General features: G+C 43.8%; 1 protein-coding gene across 11 annotated transcripts in view; it reads left to right on the top strand.

The window, feature by feature from the left end:
- The window catches only part of LOC115206516 (eukaryotic translation initiation factor 4 gamma 1), a 63,867-nt gene that overhangs the window by 21,827 nt on the left and 23,580 nt on the right, over positions 1-18,460 (top strand). For 9 of the 11 annotated variants that reach the window (XM_029773593.1, XM_029773598.1, XM_029773600.1 and 6 more), the window contains one exon: positions 16,610-16,749. In XM_029773593.1, coding sequence (XP_029629453.1) covers positions 16,610-16,749 — 140 coding nt within the window. The remainder of the gene's footprint in view (positions 1-16,609; positions 16,750-18,460) is intronic. The other 2 variants (XM_029773601.1, XM_029773597.1) reach the window with 1 other exon arrangement.

Here is an 18,460-nt window from a genome sequence, read left to right as displayed (position 1 = left end):
AAATGTATTACTGCTGAAGTGAAAGCCATCCTCCATTTGCGAATGCTGCTTTTTAGTTAGCTTTGCGACAGTATCAAAAAGAAATTTCGGATTGTTCTTATTTTCCTCAATTAAGTTGGAAAAATAGGATGATCGAGCAGCAGTGAGGGCTCTTCGATACTGCACGGTACTGTCTTTCCAAGCTAGTCGGAAGACTTCCAGTTTGGTGTGGCGCCATTTCCGTTCCAATTTTCTGGAAGCTTGCTTCAGAGCTCGTGTATTTTCTGTATACCAGGGAGCTAGTTTCTTATGACAGATGTTTTTCATTTTTAGGGGTGCAACTGCATCTAGGGTATTGCGCAAGGTTAAATTGAGTTCCTCGGTTAAGTGGTTAACTGATTTTTGTCCTTTGACGTCCTTGGGTAGGCAGAGGCAGTCTGGAAGGGCATCAAGGAATCTTTGGGTTGTCTGAGAATTTATAGCATGACTTTTAATGCTCCTTGGTTGGGGTCTGAGCAGATTATTTGTTGCAATTGCAAACAAAATAAAATGGTGGTCCGATAATCCAGGATAATGAGGAAAAACATTAAGATCCACAACATTTATTCCATGGAACAAAACTAGGTCCAGAGTATGACTGTGGCAGTGAGTAGGTCCAGAGACATGTTGGACAAAACCCACTGAGTCGATGATGGCTCCAAAAGCCTTTTGGAGTGGGTCTGTGGACTTTTCCATGTTAATGTTAAAGTCACCAAAAATTAGAATATTATCTGCTATGACTACAAGATCCGATAGGAATTCAGGGAACTCAGTGAGGAACACTGCATATGGCCCAGGAGGCCTGTAAACAGTAGCTTTAGAAAGTGAGTGAGTAGGCTGCATAGATTTCATGACTAGAAGCTCAAAAGACGAAAACGTCATAGTTTTTTTTTTGTAAATTGAAATTTGCTATCGTAAATGTTAGCAACACCTTTGCCGGATGCACAGGGGGTATGGTCACTAGTGTAACCAGGCACGAAGAAACACGTAGTACCTGGAAACGGCCCTTAGCTGTGGTATATTGGCCATATCCCACACTCCCTTGGGCCTTATTGCTAAAATATACCACGGCTGTCAGCCAATCAGAATTCATGGCTCAAACCACCCAGTTCATAATGTCCCTCTAATCACTCTGACATCAATGCAATTGAAAATCAAGCCAAACACTTGAGAGCCCTGGCATTGAGTTTGAGTGTAATAGGATCACATGTTGTGCAGCTTTAGCCATCTCTTCATAGGTGACATGAAAATGAAGCAGGGGAGAAGCTTCCTCCATTGGCTATTCCAGTGCGTACTATTACCATCTTTTCCTTCCTATTCCAACAGGTGCATGATAATGGCCCAGTCTAAATCAACTCATTTCACAAACATTATTTTGTACATGTAAAGACCAGATTAAATTGAGAATAGTCTGATGGGTGAGAATATTATCACTTGTGAATGAATCCCAGCATGTGCAGTCTAAAAGGCAAGAAGTCAGTGTCCTATAACCTAGCCCATAGACCTATATGTTTTGATAAGGTTGGTATCACAACTAAAGTGGCCAAATAATTCCAAGCGTAGCCTATAGGTCTCGGACCCCTGAAACAGGGTTTGAGAGCCCGTAGCCTACAGACTCTAGTTAAACTTTTTCTTATAAGCCCAGTCATTGCGCAGTCGCGTGTTGAAGAGTTTTAACTGGCCACTATTTAAAAGAGCATCCCATCTTTCTTGTGCTGTTTTATTTATTGCTGAATTATTCCGTTTAAGCACATTAATCTGCTTTACAACCGGTGTAGCCTACCTGGCATATTAAAAACGTAACCGAGGGAAGCTCGTCCTCCATTTCTTTTCGAGTGCAGGCTATGGAAGACATGGTTTTTTTTTTGTGGGCCATTCTCAATAAAAAATAAATCTCATATTTATTAGTAGGCTATATGTAAAGACCACAGCCCAAATTGTGACTCTGCAGTGAGGCTGCTGAGACTTGCTTCACTCTGCTTTAGGTACGGTCATCACCGTAGGATATGTTTGTATGGTCTATTATTGACCCTTTTGAAGTTGTTCTTTTAGGAAGTCGTATGGTTGTTGCATCTTTATCAGACTCGTCATGGGGTATGTGTGTGTCACATGTCATTAGGTCAGTCTGACACGTGACCCTCCACTGGTCATGTGACAATGAGAGGAGAACTTGGCTCAGTTGGTAGAGCATGGTGTTTGCAACACCAGGGTTGTGGGTTCGATTCCCACGGGGGACCAGTACGGAGGAAGAGGGGGAAAAAAATAAAAAAGGATGAAATGTATGCATTCACTACTGTAAGTCGTTCTGGATAAGAGCGTCTGCTAAATGACTCAAATGTAAATGTAATGCAAATGTAAGCACCACACTCTCTCTAACAGTCTAGCCTTGATGAGACCGCAACATGATTTATTTTATTTAACCAGACTTGAGTCCGGAGAAAATTGGGGGACACATACAGCTGTGTTCTGATTGCATCTTTCAGTGTGAATAAGATAAGTGTTTGTTTGGGCCCTCTGTTGGTGAAGTAGTAGGTTAACTCTGGCATCAATACAGAGCGCGAGCAAGCGAGTGCAGTACCAGTCAAAAGTTTGGACACACATACTCATTCAAGTGTTTCCTTTCTTTTTACTATTTTCTACATTGTAGAGTAATAGTGAAGACATGAAATAACACACATGGAATCATGTAGTAACCAAAAAAATATATTTGAGATTCTTCAAAGTAGCCACCCTTTGCCTTGACAGCTTTACACACTCGTCTTGATGATTGAGTTGGAGGCGTGCATGGCCACGCAGTCATTGGTGAACAGGGAGTACAGGAGAGGGCTGAGAACACACCCTTGTGGGGCGGAGATGTTGTTTCCTACCTTCACCACCTGGGAGCGGCCTGTCAAAGTCCAGGATCCAGTTCCACAGGGCGGGGTCGAGCCCCAGGGTCTCGGGCTTGATGACAAGTTTGGAGGGTACTATGGTGTTTAAATGCTGCGCTGTAGTCAATTAACAGCATTCTTACATAGGTATTCCTCTTGTCCAGATGAGAGAGGGCAGTGTGATGGCGATTGCATTGTCAGTGGACCTACTGGAGTGGGTCTAGGGTATCAGGTAGGGTGGAGGTCATATGATCCTTGACTAGTCTCTCAAAGCACTTCATGATGACAGAAGTGAGTGCAACGGGGCGATAGCTCAGGTAACTGAACTAAATGACTTTCTTGGGAACAGGAACAATGGTGACTGTCTTGAAGCATGTGGGGACAGCAGACTGGGATAGGGATTGATTTGAATATTTCCGTGAACACGCCAGCTGGTCTGTACATGCTCTGAGGACACAGCTAGGGATGTTTTCTGGGCCGGCAGCCTTGCGAGGGTTAACACATTTAAATGTTTTACTCACGTTGGCCATTGAGGAGGAGAGCCCACAGGCTTTGGTAGCAGGCTGTGTCAGTGGCACAGTCCGTGATTGGCTGTAAACCCTGCCACATACGTCTCGTGTTTGAGCTGTTGAATTGCGACTACGTTCTCTATACTGACGCGTTGCTTGTTTGATTGCCTTGCGGAGGGAATAGCTACACTGTTTGTATTCGGTCATGTTTCCGGTCGCCATGCCATGATAAAAAGCGGTGATTTGTGCTTTCAGTTTTGTGCAAATGCTGCCATCAATCCACAGTTTCTGGTTAGGAATGGTTTTAATTGTCACAGTGTGTGCGACATCTCTGATGCACTTGCTAATAAACTCACTCACCGAGTCAGCGTAGCCTCAGACAATAACATTGATGATGTATGTCTGGAACATATCCCAGTCCACGTGATCGAAGCAATTTGAAGCGTGAAATCCAATTAGTCAGACCAGCGTTGGATCCACCTGAGCACGGGCGTTTCCTGTTTTCAGTTTCTGTCCATTGGCTGGGAGCAATAAAATAGAGTCATGGTCAGATTTGCTGAATTGCAGGGCGGGGGAGGGCTTTGTATGCATCGCGGAAGTTAGAGTAGTAATGATCCAGAATGCTACCATCTCGTGTCGTGCATTCGATATGCTGATAGAATTTAGGAAGTCTTGTACTCGTGTTAGCTTTGTTAAAATCCCCACCTACAATAAATGCAGCCTCAGGATGTATGGTTTACATAGAGTCCAGAGAAGTTCTTTCAGGGCCGACGAGGTATCTGCTTGGGGGGGGATGTACTCGGCTGTGACTATAATCAAAGATAATGCGGTCGGTCATTTGATTGTAAGGAATTCTAGGTCAGGTGAACAAAAGTACTTGAGTTCCTGTATGTTGTTGTGATTACACCATGAGTCGTTAATCATAAGGCATACACTCCCGCCCTTCTTACCAGAGAGATGTTTGTTTCTGTCGGCGCGATGCGTGAAGAAACCAGGTGGCTGTACCGACTCTGACAACATATCCCGAGTGAGCCATGTTTCCGTGAAACAGAGAATGTTACAATCTCTGTCTCTCTGGAAGGCAACTCGTGCCCTAATTTCGTCCACCTTGTTATCTAGAGATTGGACATTGGCGAGTAATATGCTCGGAAGCGGTGGATGGTGTGCTCTCCTGAGTGACCAGTAGGCTGCTCCGTCTGCCTCTCCTGCGGCGACCGCTTTGTTTTGGGTCGGCCTCTGGGATAAGATCCCATGTCCAGGGTGGTGGTCCGAACAAAGGATCTGCTTCGGGAAAGACGTATTCCTGGTCGTAATGTTGGTAAATTGACATCGCTTTTATGTCCACAGTTCTTCCCGGCTGTATGTAATAACACTTGAGATTTTTCTGGGCTAACAATGTAAAAAAATAATACATAGGAAACTATGCAGTTTTTTTGTATGTTTTATGTTTTTTCTTATTATTGGTGAGATGGTGCCGACAGACAGGGACGCCTCGCTTCAGGTCCTTAGGAAACTATGCTTTTTTTTTTTCTCTTTTTTTTTTTAAGGACCTGAAGTGAGGTGACCATGTCTGTCGGCACCATCTCACCAATAATAAGAAGACTTGCTTCCTCCTTTTGACTGGTATTGTGTGTATGTCTCACACACACTGCTTGTGGATAAACTTTGAGAGAAATGGGGAAGGACAGACTGAGAGAGGCCAAGTGGATGAGGTAGGAGAGTAGTAAAAAGAGGCTTTGAGCAGTTTTGAGGGCATAACACAGCTGTAGACTGAGAGGAGGAGGACTTCAGAGAAAGGGGTAAGACGATACCATCGTCCCCCCCCCCCCGTGTTTTCCTCTCTCACTCTCTCAGGCTGCCATTGAGATGGGGAACCGTGCATTTAGGATGAGCTCCCAGCATAGCTGAGGGTAACTATGTGCTGCTGTCTGGTTAGTCTCCTTTTAGCCCCACTCTCTCCATCCCTCTACTCCCCCATCCTCTCCCTCCCTCTCGTCGTGACTCATATCTCTCTTATTTACTGGGATGGGACGCTTTCCAAGAAAGTCCTGTTCCCTTTGCTTTCTCTTTTCCTGCATGTTCCATCCTTCTCTCCCTCCCTCCGTCTCAGTACTCGGTGTGGGTTTTGACTATATTTAGTCAGTGCTTTTCTTGGTCAACAATGCAGACTCAGTAATGTGAGTTAGACTGAAATGTGTGCTGAGAGCTACTCACAGACAGATAGACCAGTTCCTTGAGGTTTTTTTTTCTGGGAGAGAAGAGGGGATACCAGTTTCAGAGAGCAGGAGGAGACTGGTTCACACTGTATCTGAGGCCCTTGGAAGGCCAGGTCTGGTAAGACAAATTAACTATGGAGGAGTCATGGATTTCTGAATATGGAGTCTTTGAATTTGGGATCTCTCTGTGAATGTGGAAAAGATGGGAGTGGGCATGGTGATTGGTGTTCTGGGTTTAGAGTGGGGAAGGATTGGTGGTGGGCAGGCATCTCGATGAGGGAGTGGGCATGGTGATTGGTGTTCTGGGTTTAGAGTGGGGAGGGATTGGTGGTGGGCAGGCAACTCGATGAGGGAGTGGGCATGGTGAATGGAGCTCTAGGTTTAGAGTGGGGAGGGATTGGTGGTGGGCAGGCAACTCGATGAGGGAGTGGGCATGGTGATTGGTGTTCTGGGTTTAGAGTGGGGAAGGATTGGTGGTGGGCAGGCAACTCGATGAGGGAGTGGCCATGGTGATTGGTGTTCTGGGTTTAGAGTGGGGAAGGATTGGTGGTGGGCAGGCAACTCGATGAGGGAGTGGGCATGGTGATTGGTGTTCTGGGTTTAGAGTGGGGAAGGATTGGTGGTGGGCAGGCAACTCGATGAGGGAGTGGGCATGGTGATTGGTGTTCTGGGTTTAGAGTGGGGAAGGATTGGTGGTGGGCAGGCAACTCGATGAGGGAGTGGGCATGGTGATTGGTGTTCTGGGTTTAGAGTGGGGAAGGATTGGTGATGGGCAGGCAACTCGATGAGGGAGTGCTGTGTCATGATGCTATGGTCTACTTTAGTGTCTTCTGGTCCAGGAACAACCCCTAGTACTTAACATGGATCTGAAGGTGCCTAGAGGCTAGGATTTGTCTGTAGACTTGGCCCCTGTGTCTGGAACACTAGAAAAGTGATTTGTGGTGACAACCTACATTATAGGACCATGTCATTATAACAGAGGAAACCATTGTGCCTATTTCCTGAAGTAACCTAGTCTGTTATCCTTTGTTCAGGCAGGATGAATACTGGAGACATAAAAGATGCTTTAGCTTTGTGAACTTGTAAGGAGCTCCAACTATTTATTAGGAGCCGATCGGTCCGTCTGTCAATACATTTTACTGTAGAGAACGACCAATATGGATTTTTGTGTGCCGATACTGATTTTGGGGGGGTCAAGGAGGCTGACAGATATTTTAGGCCGATATTCAATGTCATAAATTTTTAAAATGTTGATGACATTTTCCGTACATTAATGCATCAAGTTTAAAATCAAACAATATGCTTGACTTAGTTTTTACCAATCTAACTACAAAACATAATGGTGATTTTTATTTGAATGAAATCTCTTGGTAAGCTGGGTAAAATAACATGTTAGAGTCCTACTCACAATACAGGTGAATGCATATTCAATAGGAGTGTGTGCATGCATTAGTTATTGAGCTTGTTTTGGCTGAACAGTGGTGTCAATGGTGCTACAAATTACATTCGGTTTGCCTTCCATTTGGGACTTAGTGCCTTCAGAAAGTATTCATACTCATTGACTTTTGTTGTGTTACAGGCTGATTTCAAAATAGATTTCTCACCCATCTATACACAATGACAAAGTGAAAACATGTTTTTTGAAATTTGGGCAAATCTATTGACAATAAAATATAGAAATGTTCTAATTTACATAAGTATTCACACCCTTGAGTCAGTACTTTGTAGAAGCACCTTTGGCAGCAATTACAGCTGTAAGTCTAAGAGCTTTCCACACCTGGATTGTGCTACATTTGCCCATTTATTCTTCTCAAAATTCTTCAAGCTCTGTCAAATTGATTGTTGATCATTTTCAGGTCTTACCATAGATTGAAGTCAAAACTGTAACTCAGCCACTCTGGCCACTGTCTTCTTGGTAAGCAACTCCAGTGTAGATTTGGCCTTGTGTTTCAGGCTATTGTCCTGCTAAAAGGTGAATTTACATTTTTTTTACATTTTAGTCATTTAGCAGACGCTCTTATCCAGAGCGACTTACAGTAGTGAATGCATACATTTCATACATTTGTTTTGTACTGGCCCCCCGTGGGAATCGAACCCACAACCCTGGCGTTGCAAACACCATGCTCTACCAACTGAGCCAGTGTCTGGTGGAAAGTAGACTGAACAAGGTGTTCCTCTAGAATTTTGCTGTGCTTAGGTCCATTCAATTTTTTTTTATCCCAAAAAGCTCCCCAGTCCTTAACAATTACAAGAATACCCATAACATGATGCAGCCACCACTATGCTTGAAAATATAGTGGTACTCTCTAATGTGTTGTATTGGATTTGCCCCAAACATAACACTATTCAGAACAAAAAGTGAATTGCTTTGCCACACTTCTTGCAATATTTCTTTAGTACCTTGTTGCAAACAGGATGTATGTTTGGGAATATTTGTATTCAGACATCCTCCTTTCCACTCTGTCCATTAGGTTAGTAACAGTGAAAAGGCGACTCCGGGATGCTGGCCTTCTAGGCAGAGTTCCTCTGTTCGTTTGTCCATCTTAATCTTTTTTTATTTTTATTGGCCAGTCTGAGATATGGCTTTTTCTTTGCAACTCTGCCTAGAGGCCCGCATCCCGGAGTCGCCTCTTCACTGTTGACGTTGAGACTGGTGTTTTGCGGGTACTATTTAATGAAGCTGCCAGTTGAGGACTTGTGAGGAATCTGTTTCTCAAACTAGACACACTAATGTACTTGTCCTCTTGCTCAGTTGTGCCTCCCACTCTTTCTATTCTGGTTAGAGCCAGTTTGCGCTGTTCTGTGGAGGGAGTAGTACACAGCGTTGTATGAGATCTGCAGTTTCTTGGCAATTTCTTGCATGGAATAGCCTTCATTTCTCAGACCAAAAAAAGACTGACGAGTTTCAGAAGAAAGGTGTGTGTGTGTGTGTGTGTGTGTGTGTGTGTGTGTGTTTATTTATTTATTAAAAAAATGCGTTTGTGGGTTCGATTACAGGCTCAAAATGGCCAGAAACAAAGACCTTTCTTCTGAAACTCGTCAGTCTTTTCTTGGTCTGAGAAATTAAGGCTTTTTTTTTTTTTTTTTAATTCTCACCTTTATTCAACCAGGTAGCCCAGTTGAGAACAAGTTCTCATTTACAACTGCGACCTGGCCAAGATAAAGCAAAGCAGTGCGACACAAATAGCAGGGTTACACATGGGATAAACAAACATACAATCAATAACACAATAGAAACATCTATATACATGTTGTGCAAATATAGTAAGATTAGGGAGGTAAGGCAATAAATAGGCCATAGTGGTGAAATAATTACAGTGTAGCAATTAAACACTGGAGTGATAGATGAGGATGTGCAAGTAGAGATACTGGGGTGCAAAGGAGCGAAAAAATAAATAACAATATGGGGATGAGGTAGTTGGGTGGGCTATTTACAGATGGGCTGTGTACAGGTGCAATGATCGGTAAGCTGCTCTGACAGCTGATGCTTAAAGCTAGTGAGGGAGATATAAGGCTTAGGTGATTTAAAAAATAAAATAAAAATTGCAATTCGTTCCAGTCATTGGCAGCAGAGAACTGGAAGGAAAGGAGGTGTTGGCTTTGGGGGATGACCAGTGAAATTTACCTGCTGGAGCACGTGCTACGGGTGAGTGCCGCTATGGTGACCAGTGAGCTGAGATAAGGTGGGGCTTTACCTAGCAAAGACTTATTGATGACTTGGAGCCAATGGGTTTGGCGATGAATATGAAGCGAGGGCCAGCCAACGAGAGCATACAGGTCGCAGTGGTGGGTAGTATATGGGGCTTTGGCGACAAAACGGATGGCACTGTGATAGACTACTCCAATTTGCTGAGTAGTGTTGACGGCTATTTTGTAAATTACATTGCCGAAGTCAAGGATCGGTAGGATGGTCGGTTTTACGAGGGTGTGTTTGGCAGCATGAGTGAAGGAGGCTTTGTTGCGAAATAGGAAGACGATTCTAGATTTAATTTTGGATTGGAGATGCTTAATGTGAGTCTGGAAGGAGAGTTTACAGTCTAACCAGACACCTAGGAATATGTGGACAACTACAAATACCTAAGTCAGAACTGTCCAGCGTAGTGATGCTAGACGGGCGGGCGGGTGTGGGCAGCGATCGGTTGAAGAGCATGCATTCAGTTTTGCTTGCATTTAAGAGCAGTTGGAGGCCACGGAAGGAGTGTTCTATGGCATTGAAGCTCGTATGCAGGTTTGTTAACACAGTGTCCGAAGAAGGGCCAGATGTATACAGAATGGTGTCGTCTGCGTAGAGGTGGATCAGAGAATCACCCGCAGCAAGAGCGACATCATTGATGTATCCCGAGAAAAGAGTCGGCCCGAGAATTGAACCCTGTGGCACCCCCATAGACTGCCAGAGGTCCGGACAACAGGCCCTCAGATTTGACACACTGAACTCTGACAAGTAGTTGGTGAACCAGGTGAGGCAGTCATTTGAGAATCCAAGGCTGTTGAGTCTGATAAGTCTGATAAGAATTGATGACCGCGGCAGCTTTCCAAACTTTTGGGGATCTCAGACAACATGAAAGAGGTTGAACAGGCTGGTAATAGGGTTTGCAACAATTGCGGAAGATACATTTAGGAAGAGAGGGTCCAGATTGTCTAGCCCAGCTGATTTGTAGGGGTCCAGATTTTGCAGCTCTTTCAGACGGTCTTTCCTAGCCTCAGTGACGTGAGCAGCTGGGAAGGGGTGCTCTTATTCTCGGACTTTACAGTGTCCCAGAACTTTTTGGAGTTTCTACTACAGGATGTGATTTTCAGTTAGAAAAAATGTACCTTTGCTTTTCTAACGGCCTGTGTATATTGGTTCCAAACTTCCCTGAAAAGTTGCATATCACGGGGGCTATTCGATGCTAATCCAGTACGCCACAGCATGTTTTTGTGCTGGTCAAGGGCAGTCAAGTCTGGAGTGAACCAAGAGCCATATCTGTTCTTAGTTCTAAAAAAATAAATATTTTTTAATGCTCAGCTATAGTCAATGAACAGCATTCTTGCTTAGGTATTCCTATTGTCCAGATGGGATAGGGCAGTGTGATGGCGATTTTAATCGTCTGTGGACCTATTGGTGCGGTTAGCAAATTAAAGTGGGTCTAGGGTGACGGGTAAAGTGGAGGTGATATGATCCTTGACTAGCCTCTCAAAGCACTTCATGATGACAGAAGTGAGTGCTATGGGGTGATAGTAATTTAGTTAAGTTACCTTTGCCTTCTTGGGTACAGGAACGATGGTGGCCATCTTGAAGCGTGTGTGTGTACATACGGACGGACGGACGGACGGACAGACGTTTGCATACACCATAGCCAAATACATTAACTCAGATTTTCACAATTCCTGACATTTAATTCCAGTAAAAATTCCCTGTCTTAGGTCAGTTAGGATCACCACTTTTTATTTGAAGATTGTGAAATGTCAGAATAATAGTAGAGAATGATTTATTTAAGCTTTTATTTCTTTCATCACATTCCCAGTGGGTCAGAAGTTTACATACACTCAATTAGTATTTGGTAGCATTGCCTTTAAATTGTTTAACTTGGGTCAATTGTTTCGGGTAGCCTTCCACAAGCTTCCCACAATAAGTTGGGTGAATTTTGGCCCATTCCTCCTGACAGAGCTGGTGTAATTGAGTCAGGTTTGTAGGCCTCCTTGCTCGCACATGCTTTTTCAGTTCTGCTCACAGATTTTCTATAGGATTGAGTTCAGGGCTTTGTGATGGCCAATCTAATACCTTGACTTTGTTGTCCTTAAGCCATTTTGCCACAACTTTGGAAGTATGCTTGGGGTCATTGTCCATTTGGAAGACCCATTTGCGTCCAAGATTTAACTTCCTGACTGATGTCTTGAGATGTTGCTTCAATATTTCCACATAATTTTCCTCCCTCATGATGCCATCTATTTTGTGAAGTGCACCAGACCCTCCTGCAGCAAAGCACCCCCACAACATAATTCTGCCATCCTATGCTTCACGGTTCGGATGCTGTTCTTCGGCTTGCAAGCTTCCCCCTTATCCTCCAAACATAATGATGGTCTATATGGCCAAACAGTTCTATTTTTCTTTCATCAGACCAGAGGACATTTCTCCAAAAAGTACGATCTTTGTCCCCATGTACAGTTGCAAATCGTAGTCTGGCTTTTTATGGCGGTTTTGGAGCAGTGGCTTCTTTCTTGCTGAGGGGCCTTCCAGGTTGTGTTGATATAGGACTCATTTTACTGTGGATGTAGATGCCTTTAGTACCGGTTTCCTCCAGCATCTTCACAAGGTCCTTTGCTGCTGTTCTGGGATTGATTTTCACTTTTCGCAACAAAGTATGTTCATCTCTAGGAGACAGAATGCGTCTCCTTCCTGAGCGGTATGATGGCTGCGTGGTGTCACGGTGTTTATACTTGCGTGCTATTGTTTGTACAGATGAATGTGGTACCTTCAGGCGTTTGGAAATTGCTCCCAAGGATGAACCAGACTTGTGGAGGTCTACCATTTTTCTTTCTGGGGTCTTGGCTGATTTTCTTTTGATTTTCCCATGATGTCAAGCAAAGAGGCACTGAGTTTGAAGGTAGGCCTTGAAATACATCCACAGGTACACCTCCAATTGACTCAAATGATGTCAATTAGCCTATCAGAAGCTTCTAAAGCCCATGACATTATTTTCTGTAATTTTACAAGCTGTTTAAAGGCACAGTCAACTTAGTGTATGTAAACTTCTGACCCACTGGAATTGTGAACGTGAATTCTAAGTGAAATAATCTGTCTGTAAACAATTGTTGGGAAAATTACTTGTGTCATGCACAAAGTACAGTCGTGGCCAAAAGTTTTGAGAATTACACAAATATAATTTTCACAAAGTTTGCTGATTCAGTGTCTTTAGGTATTTTTGTCAGATGTTACTATGGAATGCTGAAGTATAATTACAAGCATTTCATAAGTGTCAAATGCTTTTATTGACAATTACATGAAGTTGATGTAAAGAGTCAATATTTGTAGTGTTGACACTTCTTTGTCAAGACCTCTGCAATCTGCCCTGGCATGCTGTCAATTAACTTCTGGGCCACATCCTGACTGATGGCAGCCCATTCTTGCATAATCAATGCTTGGAGTTTGTCAGAATTTGTGGGTTTTTGTTTGTCCACCCACCTCTTGAGGATTGACCAAGTTCTCAATGGGATTAAGGTCTGGGGAGTTTCCTGGCCATGGACCCATAATATGTTTTGTTCCCCAAGCCACTTAGTAATCACTTTTGCCTTATGGCAAGGTGCTCCATCATGCTGGAAAAGGCATTGTTCGTCACCAAACTGTTCCTGGATGGTTGGGAGAAGGTGCTCTTGGAGGATGTGTTGGTACCATTCTTTATTCATGGCTGTGTTCTTAAGCAAAATTGTGAGTGAGCCCACTCCCTTGGCTGAGAAGCAACCCCACACATGAATTGTCTCAGGATGCTTTACTGTTGGCATGACACAGGACTGATGGTAGCGCTCACCTTGTCTTCTCCGGACCAGCTTTTTTCTGGATGGCCAAAACAATCGGAAAGGGGATTCATCAGAGAAAATGACTTTACTCCAGTCCTCAGCAGCCCAATCCCTGTACCTTTTGCAGAATATCAGTCTGTCCCTGATGTTTTTCCTGGAGAGAAGTGGCTTTTTTGCTGCCCTTCTTGACACCAGGTCATCCTCCAAAAGTGTTCGCCTCACTGTGCGTGCAGATGCACTCACACCTGCCTGCTGCCATTCCTGACCAAGCTCTGTACTGGTGGTGCCCCGATCCCACAGCTGAATAAATCAATCATCGCTTGTTGGACTTTCTTGGGCGCCCTGAAGCCTTCTTCACAACAATTAAACCGCTCTCCTTGAAGTTCTTGATGATCCGATAAATGGTTTATTTAGGTGCAATCTTACTGGCAACAATATCCTTGCCTGTGAAGCCATTTTTGTGCAAAGCGCTATTGATGGCACGTGTTTCCTTGCAGGTAAAGATGATTGACAGAGGAAGAACAATGATTCCAAGCACCACCCTCCTTTTGAAGCTTCCAGTCTGTTATTCGAACTCAATCAGCATGACAGAGTGATCTCCAGCCTTGTCCTCGTCAACACTCGCACCTGTGTTAACGAGAGAATCACTGACATGATGTCAGCTGGTCCTTTTGTGGCAGGGCTGAAATGCAGTGGAAATGTTTTTGGGGGATTCGGTTCATTTGCATGGCGAAGAGGGACTTTGCAATTCATCTGATCACTTTTCATAACATTCTGGAGTATATGCAAATTGCCATCATGCAAACTGAGGCAGCGGACTTTGAAAATTAATATTTGTGTCATTTTCAAAACATTTGGCCACGTCTGTAGGTGTCCTAACCGACATGCCAAAACTATAGTTTGTTAATGTAGGGCTCATGAAATGTATTTTAATATATTGCTCATCAGGCTCAGGTAACATCACGTTTGAGTTTCCATGCTAATCAAAGCCGTAATCAAATCCAAACGTGTATGCTTTAATACTTTAAGAATGATACTTCCGGTTTTGGTGTGAAGTACCGGGTTACCCGGGTGAAAAGGGATTTATTCTCGGGATGCAACATTTTGTACAATACCGGTAAAATATTCGATCCATAGTCCATGCAACTTATTATGTGACTTGTTAAGCAAATGTTTATTTAGGCTTGCCATAACAAAGGGGTTGAATACCTATTGACTCAAGACATTTCAGCTTTTCATTTTTGATTAATTTGTAAAATATATATATTTTTAAATGAAAAGCATAATTCCACATTATGGGGTAGTGTGTGTGTGTGTGTGTGTGTGTGTGTGTGTGTGTGTGTGTGTGTGTGTGTGTGTGTGTGTGTGTGTGTGTGTGTGTGTGTGTGTGTGTGTGTGTGTGTGTGTGTGTGTGTGGGCCAGTGACGACAAAAAATCTATGATTTGTTATTATGGATGCGCTAGTCATTTTCCATGTTCGGGGGATTATTTAATTTATTTTTCCAGCTGTCAGGACACCGCTCTAAACTACTCCACTGCCAGGATGAAATTCGCAATAACTTAATTAGCAAATTAATTTCAAGAAATGGGCGTGTTGTAACTTGATCCTACCGCTACAATTGGATAGAGCGAGGCTGTAGCAACGCTCCCATTTTATATCTCATCTCTCGCCATCGCTCACATCACTTGTTGCTGTTTCCTGCTAATATGAGAGATGGCTCAATGGCGATGACATTTGCTGCCAAGCCATACGTGTGTAATATCTAGTAAGGAGAGCAAGAGTAGGAGAGAACTTGAAACGGCGATCCACGTTCTGTCTGACACACATCTGACCGTAATTTGAGAAGCGAGAACTAGGGATGCACGATATATCAGTAAGCTAATCGGAATCGGACGATATTAGCTTAAAATGCCGGCATCGGCCCGATGTTTAGTGCCGAATTGCAAAACCGATGTCAAAGCTGACGTGCATACATATATAATGTAGGTAGATGAAAAATACAGCGCTACACGTGCAACACAGAATTCCTAACCTAGCCCATAATGTCTGCTGTGTGGATCTATTTTGAAGTTTCAAAGGAAGATAAAAAGGCCATATGCAACGTTTGTGCTGCTATTATTTCCCGAGGAGGGGAGAAATGAAATCGTTCAATACCAGAAGCCTAATTACTAATTTGAAAGTGCATCACCCCCAGACGTTCAGCGACTACTTGGAACAATAGCAGAAAAAACTAAGCGCACACTTCAAATAACTAAACAAGTTCAAGTCGAACTGTCATTTGAAACAGTAAGAACATTTCAGCGAGACAACTTGAAGGCAAAATGGCAAAAAAATAATGGAATTCATTGCCCTTGACAATTTTATTTTATTTCACCTTTAATTTAACCAGGTAGGCTAGTTGAGAACAAGTTCTCATTTACAACTGTGACCTGACAATCAACCGTTCTGTCGTGGATGATGGCTTTTATCTGGTCGAGCACCTCGAGCCCCGGTACACGCTACCAAGTAGGCGCTATTCTTCAGATGTTGCCCTACCGGAGTTACACAGTATTGTTGAAACGCACATCCATGAGCTACTTGCCATGGGCGTCACTGCTATTAGCTTCACGACTGACATTTGGACCAGCGATCTCAGCCCCATAAGCATGCTGTCTGACAGCACAGTGGGTCGACGAGGATTTCGTACTGAGGAAAGCCATATTGCATGCTCAAGACTGCGGGTTCTCATACCGCGGCCATTGCAATGGCATTTGAGAACATGTTTGAAACTTGGAAACATGAACACTCCATGCTCCATTCGGACAACTGACTCGAGAAATAAGCTCATCAACTTGGTCTGCAGCAGATGTTATACTATCAGTAATGGCATTGAAACGCCTGCTCAACAAAACTGCCATCAGACCGTGGGGTTAAAACTTACAAAAGTACTCTACTAGAGGCTGTGAACAAGCGATTCGGTGGCATTCTCTCTGAGCCTCTTTACTGTGTCGCCACCATGCTCGATGCTTGGTACAAGGACAGCTACTTCGATGCAGACAAGAAACACGGTTTACGTGATATGTGAGACACAGCTGGATAGGATGGAAACGGACAGCATGACAGTGTGCACCGAAGAAGAGAGGCCACAGACAGACAGCTGAAACTTCACTGCTTGACATGTATGATGAAATCCTGGTTGAGAATGAAACAACTGAACAAAACAGCACAGCAAGTAAGTGAAAGAAATGTATGTTTTGATTGTTTTACTGGTGATGGGTACATGCGTAAATGCCAATATTTCTCTGTAATAAAGCCCTATTGTGTGGAAAAGGTCACTGATTGGCTGGGCCTGGCTCCCAAGATTTTAGGGCCTAATGAATTTATTTGAATTGACTCATATCCTTATAGGAACTGTATCTCAGCGATATCTTTGAAATTGTTGCATGTTGCGATTTTAAAATATTTTTGTTCAGTATACTTGTATGCTAATTTAGGTGTTTGGGACGTCTCTTTTGTCCACAGCAGGGGCATACTACCCGGCCCAACAGCAGTACACGCCCTCCGTGCCGGCTGCTCCGGTTATCATGAACCCTCCCTCCCAGCAGCAGCAACTATCTCCACAGCAACAGATCCAGCCCAAAAGGGAGCGCAAACAGGTACAGGTAAACTTATCGTCCCACCTTTACCTGTTTTACACCACCTATATATACATACACACCGGTAAACTCATCACCCCACTTATACTGTTGTACACCATATCTCTACACACAGGTAAACTATTCACCCCACCTCTACAATACTGTTTTATTTACCGCTTTCATATTGTTTTATTGAACAGATAGGAGCACCAGGTCAGTGAGTTGGATTGGAACCCATGCCCACTCTGGTAGTCAGTGCATTGGATTGGAACCCATGCCCATTCTGGTAGTCAGTGTGTTGGATTGGAACCCATGCCCACTCTGGTAGTCAGTGCGTTGGATTGGAACCCATGCCCACTCTGGTAGTCAGTGCGTTGGATTGGAACCCATGCCCACTCTGGTAGTCAGTGCGTTGGATTGGAACCCATGCCCACTCTGGTAGTCAGTGTGTTGGATTGGAACCCATGCCCACTCTGGTAGTCAGTGCGTTCGATTGGAACCCATGCCCACTCTGATAGTCAGTGTGTTCGATTGGAACCCATGCCCACTCTGGTATGTCGGGGTCAGTGACACTAACTGCAGGACCTCAGGCCAGCCCACGTAACACCTCTACTTAGGTAGACAATCAGGTATCCTCATCCCAGAATGGACAGGTAACAGAACTGGAAACCCCAAGAGACGTTAAGGGCCTGATGTTACACAGTCAAACTTCCCCATCAACCAGAGCAGCGTTTAAATACTTCAGTGATTCTCCCTAAAGGAAGGGAAGGACAGTGCTAATAAAGGGTGTCAATATGTTTTTGAAACGAGCATAGTTTCAGTCAGTAAGGTGTGTCCAACACGGATGCCTTTTCCCCATCATCCACTGTGAAGGTTAACAGTGCAGTTTTGGTCTACAGCTACTGTGTCTTCCTGTCTGTCTGGCTGACCTACGCTCTTAAAGGTGGATGTGACATGATAGGACTTGGGCTTGTGTGATGATGATGATGATGATGATAAACCCTGTGATGTGGGTAGTGTTGCAATCTGTCCAGGGAGGATTCTAGATGGGCCTATTCCTCATGATTTATCAGGGATTTGAATTAGATAACTCTTGACCTTCACTTGATGAACAGTAACACTAAACTGCTGTGACTCGAGCATGTTCTTTAGGGCTGTAGTGCTGATGTCCCTCTTCTCTGGCTGTTGGTGCATGTGTCCTCAGCTGGTCTGGATTCATCAGGTCTGTCTATTAGTGATGGGGGGAACGATAGTTACATAATTTATTATTTATCTAGGGAAGTCGGATTAGGAAAAAAATCGTATTTACAATGACGGACCGCGCTGGGCCAATTGTGCACCACCCTATGGGACTCCCGATCACGGCCGGTTGTGATACACCCCAGGATCGAACCCGGGTCTGTAGTGACACCTCTAGCCTGCCTTAGACCGCTGCACCACTCAAGGAACCCCATATCACAATATTGTTTTGGATGATATTATATTGATACTTTGACTCAAAGTAACTATTTGTAAAATAAATGTGTGTACCTGTGCCGACACTACTGTATTTTTCATCCTATAGCTTGTTCTTCATCTTATTTTTAAATAGTGAGCTATGAGTGATCATCTTTTCATTTTATTTTTTATCTTGTCTCTCTACAGCAGACACCCTGATGTTACAAAACATTAGGAACACCTTCATATTTAGTTGCACCCCCTTTTGCCCTCGTAACAGCCTCAATTTGCATCACTG

Source organism: Salmo trutta, chromosome 13 (assembly GCF_901001165.1).
Source record: "Salmo trutta chromosome 13, fSalTru1.1, whole genome shotgun sequence".
In the NCBI taxonomy this organism is placed as follows: domain Eukaryota; kingdom Metazoa; phylum Chordata; class Actinopteri; order Salmoniformes; family Salmonidae; genus Salmo; species Salmo trutta.
Note: the sequence above shows the minus strand (reverse complement) of the source record. Positions and strands in the feature narration are given on the sequence as shown.